This window comes from Coffea arabica, chromosome 5e (genome assembly GCF_036785885.1).
Source record: "Coffea arabica cultivar ET-39 chromosome 5e, Coffea Arabica ET-39 HiFi, whole genome shotgun sequence".
NCBI classification, from domain to species: Eukaryota; Viridiplantae; Streptophyta; class Magnoliopsida; order Gentianales; family Rubiaceae; genus Coffea; species Coffea arabica.
Window position 1 is genome coordinate 50,032,958 of NC_092318.1, and position 24,716 is coordinate 50,057,673.

Genomic DNA, 24,716 nt, shown 5'->3' on the forward strand with positions numbered 1-24,716 from the left:
ACGTGGTTGGTTCATTTGTCCACTACCTGATCAGGCCTTGCCGAAATTCTCTGATCCCCAATGATTTTCGAGGCTAGCAGATTGGTAGAGAAGTGATTGGATTGGATTGACCCAATCTTTGCTTTGGGCCTTCAAAATTGTTGTGGTAACAATCACTTTTCTGTTTGGGGAAATAGATTAGACTAGACCATGTCTCAGGCCTAGAAAAGTTTAACAAAGCCTAGACCTTAAGTCCCGCATTACTTTTGGGGCTATTGTGGATACAAAACATACATTTTCCAACAAAGTATTCACTATTTTGCAGTCACAAGCCGCGAGCCCGTTTGGATTCCTCTTTTAGGAGTTCTCGCAAAAAAGACAAAAAGATATGTCATAACAATTTAATGTATACGACGTAAAAAAATAATTAAAAAATATGTTTATGAAAAACGTAAAAATTTTTCTGCTTAACTCTTACTATCATGTTTTTGGGTCATCCATAGGACGCATCTTTCTTCTCCCTTTTGATGGGAATACATCTGGATGATAAATGTGAATTTATTTGCAAGATCCATTTTCAGTTATTTTTTGTTTCCCTATTTATTACAAGGGTCACGAGGATAACTTAAAGCAATGCTGTAAAACATGTAAATGTATTCAGCTGGCAATTGGCATAATAAAATCTTTTAACACGAAAAATCAATCAATTTGTGGTGGAGCCAACAAACGAGTAGTTGAATCTACTCAATCGATAACATTACTTCTATTGCAATTGGAATAGCCGTGGTTCAAGGAATCATTTCGAATGTTTCATTTTTTAAGACATTGGATATGCTAATTCTGTTTGAATTAGCTATTTTTTGAAGTGTTTTTGAAAAATTTTATTATAACAGTGTATATGAAAAAATTTTACTATAAATTTTTTTTGAAATATTTGATATATTATATGGATGAAATGTTTTTAAAATTATTGTGTATTACTGTAATATTATATTTGAAAAACTTGTTTTTTTTTGAAGAAATGACCAATCCAAATGGAGTTGATATGTGATTAGTATGATAGAGGTTTCAGGGCAAAATCATTATAGTGGGTGATTTGTTGCTAGATTTAATTCATTCTGATTCGTCCCTATCCCCCGGTTAACATACCTGAATCACTTTCAACTTACGTGTACACACATATAATCACAATTATTACACCTTTGCATTAATTTTTTTTAAATTAAGTATTTTTATCAAAAAAAAAAAAAAAAGAGGAACCCCTTTTAACAAGTGTTTATTGGCCAAACCATTTGAAATATTGGAGTTGAATGCGAATGTGAAAATTTTCCTTTCTTTTTTTTTTTTATAAAACAATTTTCTTCAAATCTAAATTTAGTAAAAAACATATTTCCAATTGGGGGGAATACTTTTAGGACAAGCCTACAACGTCCACCGATTTCTATTTCTGGCTACTCTACTTGGTCTCTCTCATTATGCAATCAGGTCCCACATTTTTCACCGATAGTCAACCCGTAACCACCACCAGATCTGACTCTTAAAATCCAACGGCTGAAAACTCCCCTTGACCCACAAAAGGTCACCGCACCACCGCTTGGTGAGTGAGTTGGGAAACACTTGGAGAATTCATGTAATCGAGACACTTTTCCTGTACACTTGAAAGCACAGCTCCAAAAATATAAACAAAGAGCTTCACTTTATTTTAAATGAATTCAATAGAAACTCCAAGAATCAAAGCCTCTGAAAGAAGAAATCTGAACTGCTCATTCTTTTTCAACTTACAGTTCATGGATCTTGAAAAGAAGGGTACCCTTTACTTTTTGTTAATTTCATTAAGTTTTGCTGCTTTTTTTTTGTGTTTTTGTTCATTTCTTTTACTCTTTTATGATCTGATTGGAATATCTGAAGTGGGTTTTGATTTTTGTTCGGTTATAAGTACTTTTGCTTGTGTTTGAGTGGAATTATTGGAACAAAAACTTGATTTTGCAGGTGGGTTTATGGGGTTTTGGATTAGCTTGCATTTGTGGTTTTGTGCATATCTGGTTTTTGTGGTTAGAATTTAGTTAGGCTCCTCACCTGGGCTTTTAAACTGGGTGTTAGTATTTGTTTCACAATAATCAATTTAAAGATGGAAAAGGTTGAGTTGAATTAGTTGAAAAAAATGAGTGGACTAGGTACATCTTATGACAAGACTTTTCTGTGGTGCAATTATGCTTAAGTTCGTGAATATCATTAGAGGGGTATGATTTTCATCGAATGAAATTTGACAACCTTAATGGCAGTCACAACGGATTAAATAGGTGATCAGTAGAGACAATGTCTATGTACTTAATCTGAGCATTTGTGGAAATAGTGAAGAGTCTTGTGTTAGATGCTGAATACAGCAGTTTGGAAAGTAATTCCGGTTAGCAATGAAGTCAATGCAAGAGTTGAATTTTGTTGATATTTTGCTTGGCTGTTTGAAGTCTGATGCATGAACAGATGCAGGGAATTTTATGTTTTAGTCTTTTGCATATTTGGGAAAATAAATTTTGTGTGCTAAAAAATCGTGTAGTACTATTTTGAATCTGGAGCTTGTTGCTAAGGCATGTGTTCTGATAAGAAAGAACAACATATGTGAATATCAATTTGTACTTTTTTAGGACATTATTTCATCTGGTAGTCACTGTAGCTGAGTTAGTACTATTTTTACTACCTTGATTTCTAGTTGTGCTATTATAGTCTCATGGCTCAGAAGAATGAGGATGAGATGTAATTGTTGGTTTTGTTATTGTGTATTCTACTGCAGGTGTGTAGACCAGGGACTATCAGGGGTGGAGACAATTAACTGAGCATGGAGTCCTGTAACTGCATTGAGCCACAATGGCCTGCTGATGAGTTGTTGATGAGATATCAATATATCTCAGATTTCTTTATAGCGCTTGCTTACTTTTCCATCCCATTGGAGTTAATCTATTTTGTCAAAAAATCTGCTGTGTTTCCTTATAGATGGGTGCTTGTGCAGTTTGGTGCATTTATAGTTCTTTGTGGAGCTACGCATCTTATAAATTTGTGGACCTTTACCATGCACTCAAGAACTGTGGCCATAGTCATGACAGCGGCAAAAGTTTTGACGGCTGCCGTGTCATGTGCGACAGCTCTAATGCTCGTACACATTATACCTGACTTATTAAGTGTCAAAACAAGGGAACTATTTTTGAAAAATAAGGCTGCAGAGCTAGATCGAGAAATGGGCCTAATTCGTACACAGGAAGAAACTGGAAGACATGTTAGAATGTTAACTCATGAAATAAGAAGCACTCTTGATAGACATACTATCCTAAAGACTACGCTTGTTGAGTTGGGCAGAACTTTAGCCTTGGAAGAGTGCGCATTATGGATGCCAACACGCAGTGGAGTAGAGCTTCAACTGTCATATACTCTTCGTCACCAAAATCCTGTTGGATTTACTGTACCTATACAGCTTCCTGTGATTAATCAAGTTTTTAGTACAAACCGTGCAGTAAAAATATCACCAAATTCTCCTGTAGCAAAACTCCGACCTTCTGGAAAGTACATGCAAGGAGAGGTTGTCGCTGTGCGTGTTCCCCTCCTGCATCTCTCTAATTTTCAAATAAATGATTGGCCAGAGCTGTCAACAAAGCGCTATGCCCTCATGGTATTGATGCTTCCTTCAGATAGTGCAAGGCAATGGCATGTCCATGAGTTGGAGCTTGTGGAAGTAGTTGCCGATCAGGTTCCAACTTCCCTATCGTCTCCTTCAATTTTGCTGAGCTTTTCGCATGGAAAGTACTTCAATTTTGTGATGTGATGTATATGAGGTTAAAAGGTTGTTGGGAATATAAAATGTGGTTGAAAAAACGTGTTTGTGATGCAAGCAAAATAATACTTGGGAAAATTTTGTTTCCAAACACACCAGTTAACATTAGAACTTAATAAACTTTACTGACCGTTGCAGACTTGCAGTTAGTACAGCATATTGTAATGAAAACAGGTCAATGACTTTACAGAAAGTTTTCCTGATTAAGTATTACTTAGATTTTGTTTGAGTAACTAAGCATATGTGTGGTTAATGGACTATCAAAGCTGAAAATATGGGTTTGAGATGGTTTTTGAAATTGGCATTCTCCAATGATCGTGGCCTTTCTAAATATGATGCCAGACCCATAAAAAGGTCTTAAACCAAGTTTTCCTTTCATGGACTACTTTCGAGTTTGCTTTTGACAAGCTTATCCATTTGATCAGGAGTTACATTTAGGCTTTCCCTCTTGTTTCTTGCTTAGTTTTTATTAGTTAAATGTTCATAACTGGGTCAAAACTCAATCTGTGCATTCTGCACTACTTTTCATGGAAAAATATGAGATCTAACATAGGTTTTTTCAAAGTGTAGGGTTAAGCATTCTAACATTACTTGTCTGGATTTATGATGAACTTCACACTGTTACAGACCTGCTTTTGATCATCTACACCAACTTATTACTTGTGTAGCTACAGCAGCTCAGACTTTGGATCAGAATAGTTTGTTTTGGTGACATATGGAGTATATAACCCACGAATTTTTGTTATACCAGGCTGCTGTTCAGAAGTCTGCCCATTAACACTATTAAAGATAATTCTTATTGGTCAGTATATAATGGTAGTGCAATTTATTGAGAACTATGCCCACTAATGTTCCAAAAGAGAACTCTAAATAGTTAGTGGAAAATGACAGACTATTGAACATGTGAGCTTCCCTCTCACAATTTTACTTTCATTTGTAATACTAAACAACCTTGTGGTATGGTGACTATGTGCTGCAAGTTCTCTTCCTTAATTCCATTTATGAAATGTGTCTCACCAAAATTGACTCCCTTCACTGATGCCTTAATGCGTGTTCCTCTTTTTGTAGTTTGTGTTACTTTATTTGGACGTAGTTGGCCTCCAAAATATGTTTGAGCCAAGAAGTGCTTATCATAATATCTTGTCCTGACCCAGGTAGCAGTAGCTCTTTCACATGCAGCAATTTTGGAAGAGTCAATGAGGGCTAGGGATCTTCTTATGGAGCAAAATGTTGCCCTTGATCTGGCAAGAAGAGAAGCAGAAACAGCTGTTTGTGCTCGTAATGACTTCTTGGCTGTTATGAATCATGAAATGAGAACACCCATGCATGCAATTATTGCACTTTCGTCTCTACTTCAGGAGACTGAACTAACGCCTGAGCAACGCTTGATGGTTGAAACAATTCTCAAAAGTAGCAACCTTCTGGCTACTCTTATCAATGATGTCTTAGATCTTTCAAGGCTTGAGGATGGTAGTCTTCAACTTGACATAGAACCTTTTGATCTTCATGGTCTCTTCAAGGAGGTAAGAACATGATATCCATGAATTTTTAGTGTTTCTATGTCAGTTATGTGTCTTGAACTTTGAGTTTTGTTTCATAAAGCACCCCTTATCCATGGCTGATTGAGGTGTTTGCTTCTGATTGCAGGTTCTTAACTTGATAAAACCTATCGCATCTGTCAAAAAGTTGTTTGTCACACTGAGTATGTCATCTGATTTGCCAGAGTATGCGATTGGTGATGAAAAGCGGCTGATGCAGATCATGTTAAATGTTGTTGGCAATGCTGTGAAATTCTCAAGAGAGGGTGGCATCTCAATTTCTGCATCTGTTGCAAAATCTGATTCTTTGAGAGATCCTCGAGCTCCTGATTTTTTCCCTGTGTTCAGTGATAATCACTTTTATCTGCGTGTCCAGGTACATTTTGAATATACATGACTAATATCCTGTCACAATCCAAGTATTCCACTAAGAGACTGATAAAGGGATGATGATTGTGTGCTCTGTGCCTCTGTGTAGGTAAAAGACACAGGATCAGGAATTAGCCCCCAAGATATTCCTAAGCTATTTACAAAATTTGCACAGAGCCAGTCATTAGCAGCTAAAAATTCTGGTGGTAGTGGTCTTGGTCTTGCAATTTGTAAGAGGTATAACATGTTCCCATTTTTCTGAGGAGAGTTTTTTTTCATGTTATATGGTTATTCCAGTTGAAATGTCATTTGCATTTTTCTGATCGTTGCTTGGACTTTGCTTATAAGAATGTATCACGTAGTTTTTTTTTTTTTTTTGGGTGCTACCAGGTTTGTTAATCTCATGGATGGGTACATTTGGCTTGAAAGTGAAGGTCTTGGCAAGGGATGTACTGCTATCTTTATGGTAAAACTTGGACTACGTGGGCGTTCAAATGAAGCTAAGCTCCAATACATGTCCAGAGCCCCTGTAAATCATGGACGAACAAATTTTACCGGGCTCAAGGTCATTGTAATGGATGATAACGGGTTGGTTGATTCTGTACCCTTTTAACCTCTATTGATATCTAAGGGAAGTTATAAGCCATCTGATACTTATAGTAGTTAGAGTCTTGGTAGGCTATTATAGGGCTAAACTTTAACAAGATCTGATGTCTAGGCGGTGAGGTGGGCATAGACTGGGGAAACAGAAACAAACTCATTGAAGCACAGATTCACAATATATTGTCTTATATGGCATTCGGTAAGAATGCAGGGAAAAGGAACGATCTTAAATCTTAGAATCATTGAAGTTGCAAAAAATTCCACATCTTTGTGTCAACAAATCACATTGAAGCACAGATTCACAAACTCATTGAAGCACAGATTGCAGGGAAAAGGAACGATCTTAAATCTTAGAATCATTGAAGTGGAAAAAAATGCCACATCCTTGTGTCAATAAATCACAGTTATTGCGTGACATGTCAAGAAGATGTCAAGAGTCAGGTTTCAGCAGCTGAGTAGTTGTGGCTAAATTAGCAACTTTTTCTTGGAGAGAAGGTTGTACGATTTGTTACTGATGATGGTTACGAAGATTAGCAATATAATGTGCTTCCTTTTGGTATTTGTGACCGACACTTTTTTTTTTTTGCGACCAACTGTTATTGAGATTTAATTGTTATTACTTCCTCAATTTGGTCTTTAGCTCCATGTAATCCATTGAGTTCACAATTTTATGCTTTTGGCTATGGCCTGTTAGCAAGTCTACCCCTGTTGTTATCCTTGACATTAGCTTCTATTAAATGTAGAGAAGACTTTTGTTCCTAAAATTTTCAATAGCAGTAATATTGGTAAAAATCAATATGGCATATGTATAGGATTCACTTTTAAACTCAGCATACTAGATGGTTGGTTATCAGAGGCCTTGGCATGATGCTGGCTTTGCTTTTGAATCTTATTTTTGTGCACCTGGAGAGTGAAATTGGCAAACTTAATTGCTGCTTGTGTTATGGGTGAGCTTTAGGTTGGTGGTCCCTGGACTGGAGAATTTTCCAGCTAATCTTCATCACTTGGGGTCTTTGTTTCTTTTTTAAGTTTTCATATTGAGAAAAGGAAGGGTTCATAAATCTTGGACTTAGTCTTGTCCGAATTCCACAACATCATTGGCTTCATAAATAAATATCAAGGTGGGTCAGTTATGCATCTGTAATTATCTGTCTATCATTGGTCCTGATGCAGGGTTAGCAGGATGGTGACCAAGGGGCTGCTTGTGCATCTAGGTTGTGATGTTGCAACTGTCAGCTCTGGAGACGAGTGCTTGAAAGTAGTTAATAATGAGCACAAGGTGGTATTCATGGATGTGAGCATACCCGGTATAGACATTTATGCAGTTGCAGTCAGGATACATGAAAAATTTGCAAGACGTCGTGATAGGCCACTCATTGTGGCCTTGACAGGAAACACAGACAGGGTGACAAAGGAGAGCTGCATGAGAGTTGGTATGGATGGAGTGATACTAAAGCCTGTTTCTGTAGATAAAATGAGAAGTGTCCTGTCTGAACTTCTAGACCACGGAGTTCTGCTGGAGGCTCAATAACCAGAACAGAACTGCATTCAGTATGAAGCAGCAATAAGGCAGCTGGTATACCCTACAGGAGTTGCTTGTACATACAAGACAGACATTGCCGCCTTGAGATTGGAGCAGTGGTGCTAAAAGGGTTGCACACATAATGGGATATGCTTGGTTGTACAAGTGATTGCAGGGTCATTGATATAGCGAACATTGGACAAACTCACAGAAATTTTTTCCCCCTCCCCAAGTACTGTGGATGCTTTGTTCATGTACTACTTAAATTTGTCACATGGTGTAGTATAATTCTGCTTTGACAAATCAAAGTTGTATAAATAATTTTGGACACTCTACAGATAATAACCTCCATATTAGCAGCTATAACTTTTGGTGCAGCAAACAAGCTCAATCGTGCAAGACTAGTTCACTGCAATAAGGAGCTTGATTGGTGCGGTGCATCTTCAAGCTCTATTGAAGGAGATGATTTTTGCAACAAAATGTACCATTTCTAGTGAAGACGCTTCAAATGCTGATGTTCTGGAGCAGAGGAGGTGATGCATTGGTAGTTGCCTGGGATGCTTAAAATATGTTTCATGCCCGAGAGCTATTAGCAGAAAGCTCAGCAATTCTGTCCTTTTTACGTAGCAGTTCACTGGCTATAGTGCGTAGGATGGTACGAGCCTGAAGAGGACGGTCTGACTAGCTGAAATGTCTAACAAGTTGAAGAAAAGTTGGAACATGAGGTTCATGAGGGAAACCACCAGCTCTTGGGCTGGTGGTCACCACCAAGCCCTTAAGGCTTTGGTGGGGTGGGAGGCAAGGTTTTGGTGGGGTGGACCTTGCCTCTCACCAAAATGCTACTCTTGTGGCTCTGCTTCAAATGAGGTTCACGAGGGACATTGATTGACAGTGAATTTTGAGAAAAAGACAATTCTCTGCGTGCAAGCAATAAACGTATTCTTGCTCTTATTCATTGTTTTTCTTATCATACATCTGACCATACCGTCGGTTAATTATAAGTACCATACAGTGGGTGATTTTAGCAGGAATAAGAAAAAGCCAGAATATATATATCTGAATTATTGTCTTCATTTGGAAAAGCATAACAGCCATACTCTTTTTTTCTTTTTCTTTTTTTTTTGGGTTTAAGGATAACCGCCATACTTTCTTCCATCATCGAAAAGCGTAGAAGGATAAAAGGAGACGCCCCTGGAAGAAAAGGGGCCCAATATTCCATAAGAGTTTTGATGCTTCTGAATTCTGACTTATGACCTTTATATATACGCGACCGCTTGTATTTCTTATACTATTCTTTTGAAGAGAAAAATGCAGTTTTAGTGCTCAATATTTAGTTTTTGTGCGATTCTAGTTCTTAAAGTTTTGGAAAAAGCAAATATAGTCCTTGATGCTTGGCACGCGTGCAGTTTTAGTCATCAAAATTTTAGCGCATACAAATGTGGTCCTTAATGTTAACAATTTGAAGCAAATTTAGGACAATTGATGAATTTTCTCAAAAATTGATGGAATCAATCACATGCACTCACATATTTCTTGAATTAAATTTTTTTAAAAAGATTTTAAAAAATAGCGAGTAACATTGAATAATAAGAATAACTAACATGATTGCACGTTATTAATTTACACGAAAAAGATTAAGTGTTACAATTGTTTGCTTGGGGTTAATGGAGATAGAGAAGGAAAATAAATTCTGAGTTGATGAATTGGGTGCTTCGGCTAGTTTTAGTTTTTTTGCTTTAATAATTTCTTCTTTTCACTAGTTAATTAGTTAGCAAGTGAGTTATTACTTCTTCAATTCATTGCCTAAAATTAGTTACTATTTTACTTCTTTATTTATGTGACTAAATTCTATTAGCAATTAAAAAATTCTTCAAATATCCTTAATCTACTCTACAAATTTGCTCTTGTCAAAATATTAGGGACTAAAACTACAAATTTACTAAAAAATGAGGATTAGATGTGCTTTTGCCAAAACTTCGAGTACTAAAACCGAACTGTAATTTTCCATTTTTTCAATGAGTTTTCAGTTATTAGATACGTTACCCCCATGCAAAGGTCTACAACTCCAAGGTAGGAAGTCTTAACGTGGAACTTATTATTGATCAGAGCATCCAAGTATATTCCTTGAAGAGGGCGGCTTCACAATCTTGATTGGCTTTTTTTTTTCTTTTTTTTTTGGCCCACGTTTTGGAGAGACAGAGGGGGGCGTTGAAGATAGCTGTTGATGAAATTTTATACACAATTCGATTTTGCAATAGCACACTAATCTTGATGGCTTAAAGCCCCTCCCCCAGATGGAGGCCCCAAGAAACCACAGAAGAAAAAGTATTCCATCAACAACGACATGGTCGGGGTTGGGGTTGGGTTTGGGTTGGGATATAAGTCCCTGGGATTGCCTCAAGAGTTGCCGGCTTTTGAGGTTAATTCTGGGATTAGGTTTATAAAACAACAAAAGTCTGATTCAGGCTGTTGAAAAAAGACAAATTGCCTCAGGGTTGAAAGGGTATTGGGTGGTAGTATCCCACTTAGCAGCAGGTCCCCCCTATAGGTACATTTGTCCCACATCGGGGTTGGGGTTGGGTTTGGGTTGGGATATAAGTCCCTGGGATTGCCTCAAGAGTTGCCGGCTTTTGAGGTTAATTCTGGGATTAGGTTTATAAAACAACAAAAGTCTGATTCAGGCTGTTGAAAAAAACAACGACATGGGCTGAGAATAATAAAGAAAGGAAGAAAAGTGAAGAAAAAGAACATAAAATAGCTCTAAGTAATAGAGGCAGACAATTGATTCTCATTGTCAACATTTTCTTTGTCCATAGTTCTTTCGGAAGCCACAAGCCTGTACCATATTCCACAACTGTCAATCAAAACATAAAAATTTGGTTCCAGTCTATTGTATGCATAAGATAGACCATATTAAAGGATAAATGACAACCCCCCCCCCCCCCCTCTCTCTCTCTCTCTCAAGGTTAAATCAGTTTTGCAATTTACCCCCTAACGTTATTTATTTATTTTTTTTACTTTAGCCCCAAAACTGTTAGTCCACTCTAACCTTGCGTAATGGAAACGGAAATATCAAACAGACATTTATACCTCTAGAGGTTAACTCCAATAAATCCTCTTAAGGTTTAGCGCGTTTTACACTTTACCCCTCCAATATCATTTTTCTCTTAATCTGTATATTTGTTCATAAAACCACCTAAGATAGATAATGTTTAAAAATATCAGTATCCCTAACATAATAATGAAAATTATTGTACATTTACAAATATAGGTCTTGTTAAATTTTATCTCGATAATTATAGGTTTTTAGATAAAAAAAAAAAATATCCCGCTCATTTCACATGATAAGGGAAAAAATAAAAATTATTAGTGAAAAAGTAAACTATAAGAATATTATTAAAGGTCTATAGATTGAGTTTGTGTGGATTGAAGATTATTTGGAAAATTTTTTAAAATAATATTATAATACATTTTGTAATTTGATGTTTGTGAAATGAAAAAGTGATTAAAAAAAATAATTGAGAAACATGCTTATGATGCAACAATTTTTTTTTTAAAAAATTATGTTAGGAGATAAAGTGCAAAATAAGATAGGAGAATTACTGCATTTAACTATAAAGGGTATAAATATCCTTTTAAAATTACCATTATGTATGTTGTCGAGACAAAGCAAAAAAAAAAAAACTTTAGAGAATAAAGTGTAAAAACAGATATACCTTAGGGGAGTTTTTGTAATTAACCCTATATTAAATTATGTCAACTTTTAAATACATAGTTTTCCTTTTGATAACTACTAATTTTGGTGGTTACAACTTACATCACATAGTTACTACAAACATTTGCTAGAACCAAGCGTAATTATCAAAGGGTGGCCAGCGGAGCTCATTATTAATTAACCAGTACTATTAGGCCAGGCCGATGTCCTGGGATTTTGTGACCCAAACAAATTCCACCAATAGCAGACTTCTAAGCTTTGCTCGATTACCACCTTAATCTCTTGTTTGGTGTACGTTGGAATGGACTGCAAAGAAAATATCTTTTTAATTTGTCCATTCCATTCCAATATTTGGTATGATTCATTCAAGTGAAAAAGCCTTTTTCTCGAAGAATGTTGGTTCAAACGCTCATTCCAACCTTTTCTTGGAATCCTATTCTTTAAAAAATATATATATAGAAAAATCTTTTTCCACCTTCATCCTAAAAGATCTAAATAGTAGATTGGCAAATTTTTCATAACAATGAATTTCCCTTGTATTACTTTTATATTAGGAAACAAATGTTTTAAGATACTTTGACCAATTGTTTTAAGATACTTTAACAATTCTTTGACTTTTGACCAATTGTGTAAGGAATTTTTTTTTTTTTTTGAATCTCATATCAAAATTGAGAATAGATTAAAAATAAATTATAATTATTTAACTTCATGTAATTTATATTTTACGTCGCTGATTATATTGCTAGTAAATGCAATTTTAACTTAAAAGTCTGTATATTAGAATGAATTATAAGTATTACGATTGAAGACTGCCTCAATAATGCCAATATATTGTATTAAAGTCGTATGAAACCCTTGAGCACATATTCATTTTAAGCAAGAAATCTATTAAAGGAATACAGCCTGCATGGCGGCATGTCAATAATGTAAAACATATTCTGACCTTACTAATGAAATTGAAAGCTAGATCGAGTTAAATACTCACTCATTGGCTAGTCAAGCTAGATCGAGCTCATATATTTTAAATATTTTATATTTTTAGTGATAAAAATACATGTATGTCTCTTATATTTTTATTAGTTACTAAGATGAAATGTCTATTTTATCTTTTTTTTAAAATAAAAAATATATTTTTTAAAATTTTTACTTGAGCTCAAATAAGTTCGAACTCGAGCTTGATTAAGCTCAAACTAGTGTTCGAACTCGAGTTCAAGATCGAATTTTAGAATGAAAGTTTGTCGAGCTCAAGATTGAGTTCGAACCTGACAAAATTGAGTTTAATTCGACTTGATAAGACCAAAACTTGCCTTGATTTAACTCATTTGCAACCCTAGTTGTAACATTGATTTGAAGAGTGAAGGTTCATAAACTTTCGTTTTAGGATGATAAAATGGATATAAAGTTACGTGTTTAGTCAGCAGATCTAACTTTGTAGGAATGATTTGGGATAATTGTTTAAAACATCTTTTACATTTCATCAAATGAATGTTTTGTCTTTTACTTTTAAAATGGTAACTTTATATACATCAAAAAATCAAGTAGGTAAAATTTTGTCCCAACCTACGTTTTTTACCACTTTTTACCTTGAATACATCACGTGAAACACACATGATCATTTTTTTAGGGGGCAAAAACGTTACATCCTATTTGTAATTAAATAAATGACTCGATCCATATTCATTTTTGTCCATAAAAAAAGTAGAATCTGATCCGAACCATATTCATTTTTCCTAAAAAAGTGAAATCGGACTCAATTTATATTCATTTTTGCCAACTTAAATTTGTAAGGAATATAAAGTTAATATTTTAAAAAATAAAGTATGTAAAATTTTTTTTGGTGAAATGTGAGAAATGTTTTGAACGATTTTCCCTGTGTAGTCACATCTTTAAGATTTTCAAATTCTTTTGTATTATAATCTTTTCAATTACAAAATGATGTGTCGTAAATGTTATGTTTTATATATTTACCTTCCCATTTTACCTATTAAGAGAAAACATAGTAGGATAGACCATGACATCGTAATGAATATAGTAATCACATCTATAAGAGTATCAAATTTTAGCTGTATTTATTCAATTACAAAGTAATGTGATGCACAAATCCCATATTTGCACTTGGTTTCCCATTTTAGAATGATAAAATGGATATAGAGTGACGTGTTGATTTGGCATAGTTACCTTTATACTAATAATTAATTTTTTTTGATAAAACAAGAACTTTAATAATGAAATTGCTGAATATATCCTGCACGATAGTCACTTATATAAAAATCTCAAAATTTTAGCTGCATTGCAGTCTTTTCAATGAGACAGTGATATGGCATAAATAATGTTATGTATCATGGAATTACCTTCTCACTTTACCCGTCAAGAGAAACCATATGTTAGCATCAGTTTACCTGTCAAAAGAAAACATAATAGTCACTTATGTAAAAGTTTTCAAAGATTTAACTGCATTGCATTTTTTCCAATTACAGAGTGATGTGACGCAAATGTAAATGCCGTATGTTTGATGAAACTCACCTTCCTCTATTTCAACCATCACTACAAAACGTAGTAGTAGCAGAATAAAGAGATAACATCGGCAAAAACCAAAACAAAAAAAACAAAAAGAAAAGAAATAAGTGAGGAGATAAATTACGCAAAAAGAAAAATGAAAAGATAATAAAATTACAATCCCAACAAACCCCAGAAAGAGGCAGTTACGATTTATGAAAACCCATATCCAATGTTACTCAGAAAGAAACAAAAGCCAGGCAGAAGGCTGGTGTCATCTTACGTTAGCACTCTTTTCTCTCTTTCTTCCCCCATTTTTAACGTCCCTCATCACTCACTTTAATACGCTCTTAAATTCAACCCCCATCCCATCTCTCTCTGCACAATATATTGACACACACTCGCACAGTGATATTGACATAGTAGTAGACTGCAAATTGGGTACTTGTAGCCCCTCAGCCTCTCTCCCGTCCTTCTTTTCTTTCTCTCTCACCAAAAGTACACAGGGTAGAGAAAAGCCAAAGCCACCTGTTAATACATTTACAAACCATCACCTAAAACCACTTCCACCTGTGATCACATTTGTTATAAAAACCCTTTAATTAAAATTCCCTTTTTTTGCTATTCCTGTAATTCCTTTTGTTGTTTTCCTTCCATTTCTGACCATTTTCCCCAAATGGGTTTCTATTTATTGGCTTTGTAGGCATCTGCACCGAAAATCTCACCAAGATTTTTTTTTTTTATTAAGATCACCCAAATCTGAAAAACCCTTTCTTGATTGATCTCTTATATATAAGAGAGAGAGATAAAGATTGGGTTTTTTAGTGAGGAGGAGGATAAAGATAGGAACTTTATTTCTGATTGGAATTCTTGGGTTCTGTTGAGAAAATTAGAGTAATTTTCTGGTTTTTCCTTTTTTGGGTGTTTTGGGGTTATTTATTTTAGGAGGTTCTGCTTCCATGGCTGCTGGGACAGAAGTTTCTGGTGAGACAGCGGTGGTGGAGGTCCCTCCTGTTGCTGTTCAGCCAGATGAAACAACTGCTGCTTCAAAAAATAATGTTGATTCTAATTCCAGAATGAATGATATATCTGCTCCTTTAACTAATGGTGCCAAGGAGTCTGATTCGAGTTCCAATAATTCGAATTCAAAATCAGAACTCCAAATGCAAGATATAGTTGATATGTTGAAGAAACTGAAGTTGAATCCACTGGCCAAGGAATTTTTTCCTTCTTCATATTACCGTGATCAAATGGGAGTGACTAATTTTGTGCCAGCTAATATGAATTGGGCCAATGATGGTTTCCCCAATAATCGAAGGGTATAAATTCAATTTTCTGTTTGTTGTTTAATTTTTCTTTTGGCTTCTTGATTTTATCAATTTTATTGCTTGTCTTTTATGGTTTTTTTGGGATGCTTGTGAATCTAATTTTTGCCCTGATATTTTTATCCGCAAATTTCAGTATCATTCTAGTTGTGAAACTGACACTGAAGTTGTGATTTCTTATGGGCAAGTTCTACACTTTCTGTAGCCCTTCCCTGAGTTATATTGGTTGTTGAAGCATCATGCATTGGGGTTTTAACCTATCTATAAGTAGACAGCATATCATCAGAATGTTACTCCATGCGTGATTTGAACTAGAGTACTAAAATGGCATGCAGGAGAAGTTGGAAGATTAACATTCAATCAGTTCGGAATTAGATTATGTAAATGCTTTGTAAGGAATAATTTTTTGGGATTTCTCTATGGAAATGGGGTTTTGGAGTGAAGTTAATGTTTGGCTTGTAGTCTGCATTCATTTGGTAACATTACTTGATGCAGAGTGAATGCTTAACTTTTACCTGTCGACTTTTTCAACACAAGATATGAATTTCTAAACTTGGTCTATGATAAATGGTATCTTAGTTAGTATTTATGTTTGTGTGCTATCCATTTTTAGTACTTTATAGGTGGATATATATTGGTTTTGGTGATCTTTCCCCTGTTTTGTTGCTAAACTAGGCTTGACACAGGGTTGTTGGTTTCTGAAGTTTGACAATTAACATTTGAATTTGTTCAAGTTAGACTGTAGGTTGACCACCAAGATTAAGTTTATATTAACTCACATATGCTAGATATTCTGCTTTGCAAGTTGTTCTTGTTGGATGGTCTTCGAAGTTCTTTCATTTGCATCCACCTATGTGTCATGTTGTAACAGTTTGATGTGGCTTTAGTTATCTAATGCACATAGGTTTTTGCAGTCAGTATGTCTGTTGCCTTAGATTGGTTATCGTCTTGGTGATAATTGCCAGCTTTATGAGCAGTGTTTGTTTAAACATTAACTATGCTTAAAACCTCTGTTCTTTTTCTTTTGATATTTTCTGCTGATTGACTTCCTTTATCTCGTCAAAGAATACTGCAGAAGCAAGAATCTGTTTGTGTTCGGTTGTGATGGTCATCGAGATCATTGTCCGTTTTGATATTCTTGTATATTATTAGCGTCGATGTGTTTCTGCTTTCGCTTGTCATTTTTCTATTTTAAATGTGTTCACTGCTTAAAAATGCTAAAGTTGTTATGGATTTGATCTTATTATCTTGATTCACTCTCCTTGTACCTAGATAAGAGTTCAATATTCTCACCATACAATCTTTGTGTTTGCAGAGAAGAAATAACTACAGTCAGGGCCGGAGGCGATTTAATGGTAGGGCTTTTAGAGCCCAAAGAGAAGATAGCATCAGGCGAACTGTCTATGTTTCAGACATTGATCACAATGTAGGAAATGATAGATGGCTATTTGGTTTAACTGTCATTTCTTTGCCTTTTATATTGTCCAAAATATGTGCTGATGTGGTTCTTAACTTCTTTAAATTAGATAACTGAAGAGCAACTTGCTGCCTTGTTTAGTGGTTATGGCCAAGTAAGTTACTGGCTTATTTCAATTGTTGGCATTAATGGTGCAATCTTGGACGTTAACTAAAATTTAACAAAAAATGAGACTGTATAAGTTAAAATTGACTTGGGTGTTATATGCTTATGTTTTTTCTTTGTTTGGGTATCCTTTTTGTCTTGCAGGTTGTTGATTGTCGAGTTTGTGGTGATCCTCACTCCCGCCTTCGCTTTGCTTTCGTTGAGTTTTCTGATGAATGTAAGAATGTTGTTTCATCAATATTTGTTTGTCAGTATAGCTGCCCACGCATTTGTTTAACTTTATACCTCTGACATGTTATATGGATTTAACTTCAACAGACTCTGCTCGAGCAGCTCTTAACCTTTGTGGGACGATGTTAGGATTTTCTCCAGTTAAGGTGTTACCTTCAAAAACTGCTATCCTTCCAGTGAATCCTACATTTCTCCCAAGGGTATGAACAAAATCTTTAGCATTTGCTGTTGCTAGTACGAGTACCTTTTTGCAATATGGTTTACTCAAAATGTATTCAAATTGTGACTTTGACTTCCTTTGACTTTATGGATTCTTTCTGTATAGTCGGAGGATGAACGCGAAATGTGTGCTAGGACAGTTTACTGTACAAATATTGATAAAAAGGTATATCTTCAATTCTTTGTACTGGGATATTATAAATCTTGATGTGGTATTACTAATTCATGTATTTTCATAAGTGTTCTTTATCATGCATGGCTTATTGCAGATTGCACTGTCTAGCTTGCGAAGTTGTTGCATTTGTATGACCTGATTGTATTATTTGTCTTTGATGAAGGATTAATGAAGTTTGTCCTGTACAGGTGTCTCAAGCTGATGTCAAGAACTTCTTTGAAACTAGATGCGGTGAGGTCAGTAAGATGCAAAGCACTTCCTCCTGTATTATGGTTGTTTTGAAGTTATCAACGAAGGGATCCTCTTCATTGACCTTAGAAGTTATTTTGTTACAGGTTTCTCGCCTGAGGCTTTTGGGAGACCATGTGCACTCAACTCGTATTGCGTTTGTTGAGTTTTCTATGGTATGTTTTGACGTACCATTTTTTTACCTAAAAATTATGAAAGAAGGGAATTGTGAATGGAACATTGGATTTGTTTCCTCACTTTTCTGTTTCTGCTAATGTAAATAGATCACTATCCATCCTTTATTCTTTTGCATCTTTTCTACATGCTTCAATTTGTATGACTGGGTTTTGGCGAAGTGAGATGATGAAATGTGGAAAATCATTGGTGCGAACCTGGCTTGTACATGCTTGAATCTGTCACTCAGACAACTGTAGATTTTGCTTTATGATAATACCTCATTCTTTCCATGTCTTTCACCTAACGAAGTCACTGACCATTAGAACAATTTATTTTACTTGTTTTCTGTTGTGCAAGCTCTATTCTGATGTATTATTTTTCATACCACTTTTATTAGCTCCTTTTTTTTTTCACAAATGTGCATAGCAATCTTGTTTTTTCAGACTTTGGTATGTTTCAAGGAATGTTTTAACATCTAAGTTGACAGATGGCCAAGTATTATGTTCATTGAGCTGGTGTGAGTTGGAATTTCATACTTCACGAGCTCATGTTGCGCAAATATAGTGCATTACATGTACAGTCAGATTGTTCTCCTTATTTCCCCGTCCCCTTGAAAGGCTGAGGATGTGGAGGGGAACATTTATCACTTAGCCACCTTATTAAGGATTTTTCCCTTCCTCTTCAGATTTATGTTTGGGTTGAAGAATACAAATTCTTGAGTTGATATCTTTCTAGGTTCTTTATGGAACTGCCTTCTGATCAAATTTCTCATTTTGAGTGACTTGCACTACACTCTTAACTATGAACAACAACAATAGATGCTAATTCTTTTGGAACAATAAGACTCTCTTCAAGTGATTAATTCTTGTTTATACCGTTAATTTCTGCATTTTGTATTTCTTTAACTGTGCTTAAGTATATGTGACTGTACGAGTGCTTAAGTATATGTGACTGGACAGTGTAAGAAGGTGTGCAAAGTGAAATTTTGGGTCCTCAACTTGAAGCTTGTTTACTAAACCATGTTTGATAGTTTTCAGGGTCTTTTTATGGTTTATGATGCAATTATTCCACCAGTTATATTCTACAGAAGAAACTTTGCAATTATCCCACCAGTTATATTCTATTTATTTGTTTATTTGTTTGTTTATGTCGATGATGAGAGAGGTGGGCATGGGACATATGGATACATTAGAGAGGCTGAGAATTGAACCATTGATCTTCCAAGCAGGCAAGCTTGGAAGGCACTTGGCTATTTGGGAAATTCACTGCAGTTTTATGTTATTTTTTGTTGAGATGATAGATATTACTTAGGCTTCCTGCAGGTTCTTTCTTGTTTTGTGTTTTGAAAATACTTATTCATATATGTTAGTTTCACTATGCCTTAATACCAGACTGAAGTTAGTTATATAGTTTTAAGAGAACAAATTAACACTAGTTACCATAGGGTTGTCTTTTTTTTTTTTAAGGCAATGTTAAAATTTGGAAACGTTTTTTGGTAGGATAAATTGGAATTCAAAGCATGAAACTAATCAGTTTTTGTATGGTTACTTGAGTTGAAGGTACTCCAAAACTTTCAAAATAATCTGTCCTATTATCAACCTTTTTGGGAATGCCAATATATCAATGATATGACAAATGCAATGTCTGAGATGCATTTGAGACATCATTCATTTGTTCTTGTTTTCAAGTCAGAAGTTCGTGGAAGTTAGCAAGTCAGGTGTAGAGAAAAGCAGCTGCTAACAAATGTTAAAGAGGAAGATGACTAACTTGACAGATGCTTATGAATAGGATTTTTATTGCACCGACAAATGAAGTTGATTCTGTTGGCCTGTCTTTGTCAGTTTTTTCCAATTATGATTTTGTCTACATATTGATGCAGATTCTTATGACATTTTTCATCACCTTCCGAAATCATTTTCATGTACCATCATGATGGTTACTAGATGATGAAGTTAGAACATCTATACTAGAGGTGAAATATATAGCACATTGGAAAAGTAATACGTTCTTTAATTTGCAGGCTGAGAGTGCAATTGTGGCGCTGGACTGTTGCGGTGAAATACTGGGGTCCCAGCGCATTAGGTAAAGTTATCATTGGAGTGACAAAATTGCCAAAGATTCTCAGTTCTTGAAATTTGGCATGTTAATATGATTCTGACATTGTAGGGTGAGTCCTTCAAAGACACCTGTTAGGCCCCGCATTCCCCGCCCTGTTCTGCACTAGCTGATCTTTGGAACCAAAGATTGGGAGGGACTTTAGCGCTAATTTTGTTGGAAGAGAAGTTTGTCCTGATGGAGGAGGGGTGAAACACGCCTTCCTCATTGTATTTCCATCTTTCTGGCAATAGTACCTTTTTTCCTGCTATCAAGCATCTCTCTTAACTCTCTGTTTAATCAGTCTTAAGGATTGTCGCAATCCTGAGCACTTTTACCAGAATGGATGATGGATTATTTTGTTTCCGCGATTATACAGAAACAGCGTAGTCCACATTTTTGATGATTGTGAGTAGAATTCTTGCATGTTTATTTCTTGCCATTGTGTCCTTAGAGGATACCTGTTATTTGTGTGATGCCACATAGTTGCTTGCTACTGCATATGATCTTTTTCCATAATGGAAAAGAAATGATTAAAGTTCTGTAGATATGAAACCACTGGTTGAACTTAAAATGTTAAATCTCTGTCGAATTCACCCATTCGCTATCTAGGAAGACGGTTCTATTAATGTCCTGCATAAACCAACTGTTGAATGCTGATATCCGCAGCTAGTCAGTTCCTGTAGTAAAATTCCTGTGCTTGAGACCAGACATCAGGACATGAAAACCCTCTTAGCTTATTTTGTCCAAAAAAGATCTGTAACTCTGTAGCAGTAGATGGTGGTAAGGTATGTTAGTGCTCTTTTTGCTCCTCATCTTCCATCCCAATGGGTCATCTAACTGGTGAGGCTCGGGGTATTTGACTCGTGATGGACTTTACTCAGTTCCAATTTAGATGAGTTATTGTACTCTTTCCCCTGTTGGAGCATATTTAGATCAGCAATTCTAGAGGCTTGTCGAAAAGGCTGTAAAGCGAGTATTCTGTCTTGTCAGTCATCGCCTATGGTTTGAATCAGCTATAGCTTCAGAGACAAATATAAGCTGCTGGTCAATCACCGGGGCTCAGCACCCTTTGACTCTACAACAAGGGGTGGGTGGCACCTGCTCGTGGCGTGGGTGAGGAAGAAGCCAGGAAGAAAGGAAGTCTTGACTCTGGGGAGGGAGATTGCATTTCCTATTGTTTGCTCCCTAGTTCTTTTGATCTTGCGTGCTAGATTGTGCTGCAGCAGCTAATGTAGGAATTATCTGTACAGAGTTTCCTCGAGAAGAAAAGTAGTAACAAGGAGAGCTGTAAACTATTGATTCGATCATTTGCCTAGTTCTGAAAACAACCGGTTCTAGAAAGTAAATGCTCCTCGTCTTTGGTGATGAAGCTAAAGATTTCGTGGAACTTTGCATTGAAAATAAGAAAACATCAACGCAGGAATAAGTTCCAACTTTTCAAAACCTTGAAAACGATTGTGGATGGAACGTAATAAAATCTGTTCACACGAGATTTTCATCTTCAAATTCAATACTGAAAGTGTTTTTGGATAGCAAATTATTGTAAATAATATTTGACCTGCATTAGAAGTATATTTTTCATCTATTTTTTTTTTAATTTCACGTACATCACATCATAAAAAATGTTACATAAAAAGTGTTACAGTCAAATATAATTTTCATATTTTTCCGGTCTTTTTATTTGATTCTTTTGTTGGACTTGAGGGCAACAAAGAACCTGAAAAATGATGGAGACGTCTTGATTTGGCCACATTAGCTGGCTACTTCGATGTATGCATGAAGCGGTCTTAGTTGACAGCCCGCGTGGTCAATTTGTCCGTAGAGCACAAAAGCGTGGCTCTAAAAAAGAATTAGGGGACCATGCATATTAATCTTCTTGGACCCCAAACAATAAAGAACTCATTTTGATGCCATAAGAAACAACGCTTTCTTCTGACCAGTGTATGAACACAGGTCCACTTGTGCAACTTTTTCTCCATTTTATATCTCTTCAAGTCACTCGTAACTTGATCAATAATACACACCGTCGATATATATTTGTATTTAAGTTAATACTTTATCACTTATTTTTTAAAACAAGTTTTATTTAAAAAATTGGATGCCATTTAATTAATTCAGATGTTCTATTTTTTTATTATCAAACGTGTTAAACTTTGAATCCATTAAATTTAAGTACTGAATTGGATTATCAAATAGGAGCTAAGTTGGACTTTAGAAAAATTGAACCTCTTCTCTCAATTACGAATAACATTATTTATTGACATGAAATTCACCCGCCACAAAATGCAGCGACATCATCATCTCTTTCAATTGATTAGTAGATGAGATTCCCTTATTTTCATTTTCTCTTCAAAAAATATGGATAACTTCAATTCTTTCCTAATAGTTGAGCCTATTCAAACTAAGAAACTGAATTTCGGACCACCTCCAAAAAAAAAAAAAAAAATTCAGAAAGGTTTGTCATTATAAATATGTATCTATACACATTATTGATATCCTTGTGTTTGTGGTATAATGGTATTGATGCGTATTGAGACGCTATTGTTTGACAACCATTATACTACTATTTTCAGCTTCATGATTTCTTCTTCTTGTTGTTAAACATGCAAAGTCCACAAAATTTCAGAAGGTTCATGCATGCACTTCTTTTTGTTAATTGTATTAAGGGTAAGGCGCATGCACTTCTAATATCGTTTTTTCTGAGTTCATACTACCTATTAGTAGTTAATTAGACACTATATATGGATCAAACCCGTAATAAGAGAAGCTGTTGTTTGTTGAATTAATTCGAGGAAAGTGCAGTTGATTAACATAACCAAACGTGGTATTAAGTTGCTTGCAAGTTGTCAAGTGACTCAACTTGTGGCTCTGGTTTTGGTTCAAAGCGTATAGTAATCCCACCAGCAAAGGGGAGGGCAGAATGACAAATGACTCTCTGATTTTCAAATGATTAATTACTGTCATTTAGGACCTCGTCATGAAATTTAATTATGTTAAAATTTTTTATTTTCCTGGATTTCTTTCTTGAGGGTGGAGGGATTTATAAAAGTTTTTTTTTTTTTTTTTAAAGATCTTCAAGAAACCGTGGCAGGCAACTCTATTGACTTGTGCAACGAGTGTGGCAATGAATTTGGTAGGAAAATAAACGAGAAACTGTATTACTGTTTCTTCCACGCATACATTAGGACGACCTTTTCTGATGTTTCAGCCCGAATATGTTGTAGTCAGAGTGGATCTCATTTGTGTGACTGCCTCAAAACTTCTACATTAATCCACATGAAATTTCTTTTTGTTTTCCAATATTTAACTGCTTGTTTTGAAGCTAGCATCAATTTCTAGAACTGGGAATTGGTAGATTTACGCCAAAACTAGCTTATGTCATCCTTAATGAAGACTCTGTTTTTCTCTCATGAAATACGTTTGTGACACAAGCTGATCTATTCTAACCCTAATGCTGTACAATTTTCATTGCTAATAGCGCAAGTCATCATTACATCAAAGGTTTAAGATTTGAGATGGAGAGGTGTGGACACAATCGCTTTGATTGCAATTTCAAGAGGCTAAATTAAATCATCTCTTACTTTAGGAATGAAATAGATTGAAAATTTTTACTATTTGATCTACAATCTACATTTGTGCTATAACTTGAGTGGTCCATATTAGGACTGCAAACGAATCGAATCCCGCATCAAACTTGAGCTCGAGCTTGATATTTTGAGCTTATCGATCTCAAACTTGAGTTCGAGCGTTGTCAAATTATGTTAAAACTCGACTCGATTAGATCGAAACTCGATTCGACTCGACTCGTTGACACCCCTAGTTCATATGGATAAGGATCATCCCTCTTTCAAGAAACCTACTAGTATCTCTTTTTTTTTTCCATTATCCAAAATGAAACGTGCATCTACCCCCAAAAAAAAAATGTCTTGTTGCACAAGATGTAGACTTCAGAACTTTCTATTCTCAGGCATGGGAAAGGGGTTTAATTCTTGTTTTTTTCCTTTTAAGTTAGGGCTGCAAGAAGTGATTTTGTAATCCAGTTTTAGCTGTCCACGTCTTATTTGTGGAATTTTGGTTCTGGGAAATTAGCAGGAAGCGTAGGAGAGTAATTGAACCACGTGCGCAGTCTCAAGTATGTTTGGATAAGAAGTTACATTTTAGTCCGCTGCTGGAAGGTAGAAACTAGAAACAAAATCTTTTGATTGCCGTTTAAGAAACGTAAACAAATAGGTCGTCTAGATAAAATATTCCCACACACATGCAGTTAATTATTGCCCTCATGCCATGATTTATTTTAAAACTCATATTCTATGCTGACCAAAGTAGTCAAATTCAGCAGCTTTAGAGCATATAGGAGGAGTAATTTTTGACTGATTAACGGGATTTGATTTAGCTCTAATCTGGCCACTAATTTTGTGGGAGTTGTCAATCCTAATATCCAACATTATGGCCACATCTTGAGTTGGATCATTTAATTGACAAAATTGACTCTGGAGTTTTGAAGAGTTCAAGTTACAGAATTCCTTTTTTTTTTTTTTGGCTCATTTTGGAATTACCTGCATCAAGAATTTCATTGTGTGTATTTTTCACTGTGCATAACTTTGATTGCACACGGTGTAACTTTCTTTGCACGACGTAAT

General features: G+C 35.4%; 2 protein-coding genes across 3 annotated transcripts; both read left to right on the plus strand.

The window, feature by feature from the left end:
- Positions 1–1,645: 1,645 nt before the first annotated feature.
- LOC113690478 (ethylene receptor) lies at positions 1,646–8,197 on the plus strand. The gene is given in 9 exon segments (XM_027208395.2): positions 1,646–1,785; positions 2,768–3,715; positions 4,954–5,322; positions 5,447–5,713; positions 5,816–5,943; positions 6,097–6,208; positions 6,211–6,252; positions 6,254–6,294; positions 7,483–8,197. Coding segments are annotated over 8 exon segments (2,220 nt in total). The 5' UTR covers positions 1,646–1,785; positions 2,768–2,812; the 3' UTR covers positions 7,841–8,197.
- A 6,177-nt stretch (positions 8,198–14,374) lies between these two features.
- Positions 14,375–20,476, plus strand: LOC113690769 (polyadenylate-binding protein-interacting protein 9). Of its 2 annotated transcripts, XM_027208822.2 has the most exons (10): positions 14,375–15,361; positions 16,683–16,793; positions 16,894–16,938; positions 17,094–17,166; positions 17,268–17,380; positions 17,506–17,565; positions 17,763–17,810; positions 17,910–17,978; positions 20,000–20,061; positions 20,146–20,476. In XM_027208822.2, exons 1-10 carry the CDS (start codon positions 15,002–15,004, stop codon positions 20,201–20,203), a joined length of 999 nt encoding a protein of 332 aa, XP_027064623.1. In that variant the 5' UTR covers positions 14,375–15,001; the 3' UTR covers positions 20,204–20,476. The 2 variants fall into 2 exon arrangements, 1 of the variants encoding a protein (XP_027064623.1); XR_003448483.2 differs by lacking the exon at positions 20,146–20,476 and having other exon boundaries at positions 14,770–15,361; positions 17,893–17,978; positions 20,000–20,039.
- Positions 20,477–24,716: the final 4,240 nt, after the last annotated feature.